Here is a 7,202-nt window from a genome sequence, read left to right on the forward strand (position 1 = left end):
GTAATTAATCGTAGCTATGACTATAACTAATTCTCGATTATCTGGATTAGTATTATATACTACTTCGCAATCCAGTGGTACGTATATAATATCCCCCGTTATGACTCTAATTTGGAAGCCACTCTCGTCAAAATTAGACATATTCTCCGTACGAATACTCCATTTTCTCCTGCACTTGTCAAAATTGGCAAAATGCTCCTTAATATCCTCTATAATATGTATACTCAGACGTTTCGCAGATATTGGTTTCTCTCGAATTTGCTTTAGGAATTCGTAATTGTGGGCGATCCAGGCTTTTGTCTATCTGCGAGATACGGAGGAATTAATATTGCCAGTATTATAATAAACTAGCCTGGAGGCACCTGTTTAAATCGCTTCCAGATTAGGACTTCGCCCGGAGGTATAGAGTATTAAGAGATAATCTCTTAAAGACTCATCTTGTAATACTGAGAGTTTTTTATTATGTCCACCCCGAGAGTTGCTTGCAGGACGACCCCTTTGCCGGGCCATTAATCGATCGTACGGGGCCCCAAAATGGGCTGCAGCCTTCGTTCCTTTGAGCCTAGGATCTCGATCCATAGCCTCAGAGGCCTTAGCAATTCGCTCTTCAATAGCTTCTGCTTTGGGTGGCATTTTGGTGGGTTGAAAAGTCGATGGTGGGGGGGCGGGGAAAAATTTGCGTATTGCTGGTTTTTACGTATTGCCCTCCCTCACCTGGTAAGCGTGCTAAGCGAGAACCAGGTGAGCCCGGCCGAACGAGTAACGGGTATTAAAGGGCATCTTCGAGAGTATATCGTGTACGAATATTCCGGTATAAAGTCATGCGACTACAGGGCATTTATGCATTTTATGCCTAATACGAGCCTGTAATTAAACTGCCCCACCACCCCCTATATTTATAGGCATTAGCCCCTATAATTAGGGGCAATCAGGCAGCGATCGCTTAATTTTGTAGGGCAGATAAGAGTTAAATAGGAGCAATTTGAGGATATATTATTAGTAAATTGCAATGTGCTCTTGACCCTTTTTCTTCCCTTCCTTATACTCGTTTCCACCTTTTAATCTACGTATCTCTTGAATGTGAATTGGAATTCTTTTAATCCACTCTCTTATCTTCTCTTGTGGCAAGTCCCTCCAGTATTTTAGCCATGCTTTCTTCAGCTTCTTCTCACTTGTAAACTCTCCATTTTTAGTCGTTTCCTTCTTTATCCAAAACCATATAGGTTCTATTATATTTAAATCAGGAGAATTGCCTGGCTATAGAAGCCGCATGATTTCAAATAAATCAAAGACCTCTTACTAATATTTTAACGTATGAGATAGAGTACCGTTCTCCTGAATAATTATTTTAGGGCGTATCACTTGATACTCCTTTGCGAAAGGAAGAAGCTTCTTCTTTAAAATAATCTCTTAATATCTATACTAATTTATTCCTCCCTGTCCCTTTTTTACTATATACGCTCCATTCCCCTTAGTATGCCTCCAAATTACCCTTCTTCTACCCGGTCTTCTACCATGCTTTCGTACGAATATATTATATTTCTCCTTCTTCTTTAATTCTCACCTTCTCTTATCTTCTTCCTCTCTTGCCGAGTTTCGAGTATCTAAATCTGCTTTTCTTATACGCTTTTCCTATAGTATTTCAGCCTCCCAGATATAATAAGGGCTTTTCTTCTCATAAGTAAAGTAGCCCCAGAATATAAACTGACTAAATCCTTTCTATCTCTTGCAAATCACATGCTTTTTATATACTTTGTCTGGCTTTCTCTATACCCTCTGCTTTCCCCTATACCCTCCTAATTAAACCGCAGTCTTATCTGAAAAAATGACATTTTTCTAGTCCTCAAGTATCCAATCTTTATACTTCTTATAGAAGTCCCTTCGTACTTCCTTAATTATTTTATTTAATCCTGGCTTTACTATTAGCTTATAAGAAGCATAACCTTTAGCTTTCAAGATCTTATATACTATACGGGGAGTAATAGGTTAACCTAGTCATATGACTTCCTGAGAGATCTTCTTATAAGACTATCCGCGAGTAATAGCGTTTTTAGTAACCGTTTTAATAATAAGAGCAATAGCCTCTTACGAAATACGGGGCCTACCTGTATGCTCCGCATTTGCAAGGTACTTGTTCTCAAGTCTCATTTTTTCCTCTGATTTCCACCCACGTTTAAGTGCCTTTGTATAAAGGCGAAAGATTTAAGAGCGGCTGATTCCAGTTAGCTTCTTAATTTGGTGAACCGGATAAGCAAGATACTTAAGAGTAACTGCTTGAGCTCGTACGGCCAGAGGATACTCTTTTAAAGCGGAAGTGGAGCTAGTACTTATAGGAGGAGCAGAAGAAGAAGTTAAATTCAAGGCCTCGTCAAAATCTGAGTCTTTATCCATAGAATCGTCATATGAGTAATACTCTTTCTTATCTTCTGAGCTAGAATTATCTAATTCGAGTCCTGAAGAAGAAGAAGAGGAGGAAGAAGAGGAGGAAGAAGTAGAATTAGCTAATTCTTCAGGCTCATTAGAGAGAGAAGCATATCGGGAACGGTATGCAAGCATGGCTCATAGACAGAAGAGCATATAAAAAGCTTGATTTCTAGTACAAATTCAAGAGATTGTAATATACTTATGGATTTATATTATGAAGGCATTTACCTACTCCTCCACCTTTAATTTCCCCATTCTTTCCCTTATATAGGTAGGTATAGCGGGCCGAGGGCCCGGAGTGCCTGTAAGCCTTATAAGGCCCCGCTTTTACGGGTGCAACTAGCCTATAATTTAGGTATGGACCTACTAAAATACAGGGGCTTCCAGGGCACTTTAGTGGTGGTGGCTTTACAGGCTAGTTTCACTGATTACAGCGTGTGATTAGTGGCTGAGACATCACGTGCCCTGTAGTCGCATGACTTTATGCCGGAATATTCGTATAAATATTGGGTTCTAGATCGTAGCTAGAGTGTTAGCCATGAATCCTCATTGATTCATTGCTCAGTTGCGCTTCTGTGGTGAGGGAGACACCGATCCCAATACCGCACGCGAATGAAAGACTCGTACCCACAACTTTAAAGCCTTACGAGAAGGCAAATAACGGGCGCGTCATTATATTGAGGAGGAATGCTTTTGAGGCGGGAAGAGATGACCGCGAAAAGTGTTTAATGACGAAGATTTCAATGTACGGTACTGAAAAATACAGAAGTCAGCTCTGCTAACATAATTAGCTATAGCCACCCACCAGTGAGGTAGCAAGCCACTTTTATTTCGACTTTCTTAGTATCTCAGCGTTGCAACTTATTATTAATGGATACCCCTACATCTCCCGAATACGCTATTTTCGAAGATCCTCTCCTTTGCAATATCGTCGCTCTGGCAATATCTGCCCTTATTTCTGCTAGAGACCTTCTTAGCCTTATAACTCTTTAATTAACGGTATATATTCACGATATCCCATATAACTTCTCCGCTATATAGCAAAAGAGTATAATAATAAGCAGTATTACAGATTTTATCTTTGCTTGCATATATAGCTATAATCTAGATCTAAGTAATCTATTAAAGTTCGCGAATAAGATAACTATATTCGTAATTTCATTTATTAAAAACTATTCCGAACCCAAGAATAAAGTATATCTAGAGTATATCCTATACTATATTCTTAATACTATATAGTACAGTAAACCATTCGAGCCAGATAAGGCAGAGCTAGTATATAATAAGAAATATAGTCTTAAACTATATATTTCTAATATAGATTTCGAGAGTAAGATATACTATTAATAAAAAGAAGATATATTTAATAAGAACCTCAGATACTTATAGGAAAAAGAGGCAAATAAGGCAAAAGAGAGAAAGAAGCTTAAGAAAGAAATTGAAATAAAGAATAAATAAAATATTATTATAGAAAAAGCAATTAACTTTACTATTATTAAATCTATAACGAATTTTAACTTTAAATAATATTAGTTATAATTCTACTAATATTTCAAATATAAAATTTATAAATAATTATAGACATTATTAGAGAATAATATCTAATATAATAAAATATTAAAAAGATTTATTTATTAAAAAGATTAATATAAAGTATATAATTACTAGTATTTAGTACTTATTATTATACTTGCCTTTCCTATATATAATATTAATACGAATAATAATATTTCTTTTAATAATAATAGATTAGAGAACCTTGAATTTATAATTTTTTATATTATATATCTTATAAATCTTATTATAATATAATTCTATTAGTTTAACAAACTTACTATTATAATTATACTTATAATTTATTTATAGCTTTTCTTTTATAGCTATTATATATTATTAATAAATAGTAAATACTAAAGGCTCTAATATTTCTTTATTAATAATTAGCTAAATTCTTTAATTAAATAGATTTAATATTTAGTTATTATTAAAGGCATTTATTTTATTTTATATTATATTTATAATTATAATTTGAATTAGTTCTTATATAATAAATAATAATAAATATTACTTATATTATATAATTATAGCTCTTATATTAAAATACTATTTTATTATATTTAAAATAGGATTTTTAGTCTTATTTATTTACAAAATTAATAAGGCTTTACTTTACTTTATTAACTAAATACCCTTTATTATATACTAGTATTTTATAATATATATAAGTTCTAGTATTATAAGCCTTATAAAAAGTATAATTCGAGATTTATTATAATATAGAAATAAAATTAATATATTTTGAATTAGTATAATAAACTTTATTTATATTAGTAAATTCTAGTTTAGTACTTTTATAAGGCATATAATAATAAAGTAATATATAAGTAATTAAAATAAGTAAGCTTTAAAGTAATACTTATAAATATAACTAATTTTTAAGAATTAATTCTAATAAAAAACTAATTAATACCTCTTTCTAAAACTAAAAGTATTTCTTTATATACTTTCAAGTATTTAGTTAAAAATATAAAGCTCTTTATTTAATTAAGAAATGAAATTCTATATAATTTATATTATTTTAATATAAGCTTTATTTAAAATAGAAAACTAGATTTATAATATCTAATATTTATTTATATATTATTATATATATATTTATTATATTAATTCTTTCTTTAGGCCCTTATTTTTAAGAGGCCTTAAAAAACTATAAATAGATTTAGATATATTTTCTAAAATTTCTTTAGTTTTTAATTTCTTGCCTTATTATTATACTAAATAATAAATTTAAAAATATAGTTTATTAAATTTAATTAAATAATTTATAAATTGCTTTTAGTAATTTCCTTTTATAAAAATAATATAAATATAATATATATTATTAGATATAAAGTTTATCTAATTTTTTAATTAGTTTATAAATTCTATTTTAGCTTCTATTTATAAATTAATTATTACTTTATTAGCCTAAAAGCTTAGAAAAGTTAATTTAATTTTCTAGTTTATTTATAAATTTCTTCTTTAAAAATTTCTGGGCTTTTTTAATATAAAACTAGTTCCGAATTTATAATAATTATTTGAAAAAAGAATATTATAAAAAAGCTTCTTTTTTTATTAACTAATTTTCTCTTCCTTAATTAAAATATTATATTTAGTTTCTTCTTATATTTTATCTTTCTTTTTTAAGCCTTCTTTAAGCTTTATTTAATATTTTCTTTTAATTCTTTATTTATTAAAATAAATTTATTTCTTAATACTTGCTAGTCTATTATTAACTATTTGACTAATACTTCTATAATATTAATTTGCTTTTATTATCTTTAATATTTCAAGAATCTTATTAAGATTCCCGATTTTACTTTTATTAAAAGTAATAATTACTATTACTTTAAAAATAAGAAATATAAATTTATAAGTTATAATTTCTTCTTTTATTTCTTATTTCAATATTATTTAAAATTTCTTAAATATGTATAATATAATTAAACTACTTTCTTTAAACTATAAATATAGCTAAATATTTTCTTTATTTCTTATTTAAATAAAAGAAAGCTATTTTTGTTTTTTATATATATTAAATTTTATATATTTCTTATATTAAAGCTATTATTTAAAGCTAGCGAGTTTTCTTAATAATTTAAGATATAAATTAAGTAATTCTTATTAGCTTAATATAAATATAAAGTAAGTATATTTTCTTTTTATTTCTTATTAATTACTAATAGCTTTTTAAGCTAATTTATTATTTATTTCTTGAAAAAATACTAATAATACTAATAATACTAATAATACTAATAAGAATAATAAGAATAAGAATAATAAGAATAAGAATAAGAATAAGAATAAGAATAAGAATAAGAATAAGAATAAGAATAAGAATAAGAATAAGAATAAGAATAAGAATAAGAATAAGAAATAATTATAAAAATTAAAGTTTTTAATACTTTTTATATAATTTTCATAAAAATAATTAAATAGTTTTTTTAATAGTTTTCTAATAAAAGCATTTATTTTTTATATTTTTATTTAGTTAATAGTATTATAATATTACTTTTATTTAAGTATTCTTATAATTCTTAAGCTATATTTTCTAAATTACTTAGTAATTTCTATATATTATTTACTAATAAATAAGTTTCTTTTTTTCTTTTTTGCCTTTTATATAAGCTATAATAAATTTTATTTTAATTAATTCTAGTTCTATTATAATACTAGCTTATAAATATTATAATTTTGAAAAGAAAATATAAGAAATATTATAAATTTAATATAATAATAGTAATTTCAAATAATATATTTATTTATATATTTTTATAATTTCTAAAACTTTAAAGAAGCTAAGATATTTATTTATTAGCTTTATATTAAAATAAAGCTATTAAATATTTTTTATATAAAGTATAATTTTATTATTTATTTCAAATTTTATTTTAATATATTTTATATTATAATACTTTTTTTATATATTTATTACTTTTTATTATTATTTCTTTAATATCTTTTATTTTACTTGAATTCTTTATACTTTTTCTTATATTACTAATACTTCTTTTTCTGAAATATTATTCTTAATATATAATTTAATACTAGAATAAAATTCGTATAATATATAAAATAAAGATATTCTAATTATTATCTAGTTATTTTAAGTATTATTTTAAAGTTTAATTTAGATTTTTATTTATTAATTAGTTTATAAATAAAATATTATATTTAGCTCTTATTAAATCTTTAAATAAAAATATAGGCTTAATTAAAACTTACTTATAAAAACAAAT

At 26.5% G+C, this 7,202-nt stretch overlaps 1 protein-coding gene across 1 annotated transcript; it reads right to left on the reverse strand.

The window, feature by feature from the left end:
* Positions 1 to 366: 366 nt before the first annotated feature.
* Positions 367 to 633, reverse strand: K444DRAFT_523356 (uncharacterized protein; the record flags this gene model as incomplete). Its single annotated transcript, XM_024874280.1, has 1 exon — positions 367 to 633. The coding sequence occupies one exon, from the start codon at positions 631 to 633 to the stop codon at positions 367 to 369; it is 267 nt and encodes an 88-aa protein (XP_024740117.1).
* Between the last annotated feature and the right edge of the window lie 6,569 nt (positions 634 to 7,202).

Source organism: Hyaloscypha bicolor (assembly GCF_002865645.1).
Source record: "Hyaloscypha bicolor E unplaced genomic scaffold K444scaffold_52, whole genome shotgun sequence".
NCBI classification, from domain to species: Eukaryota; Fungi; Ascomycota; class Leotiomycetes; order Helotiales; family Hyaloscyphaceae; genus Hyaloscypha; species Hyaloscypha bicolor.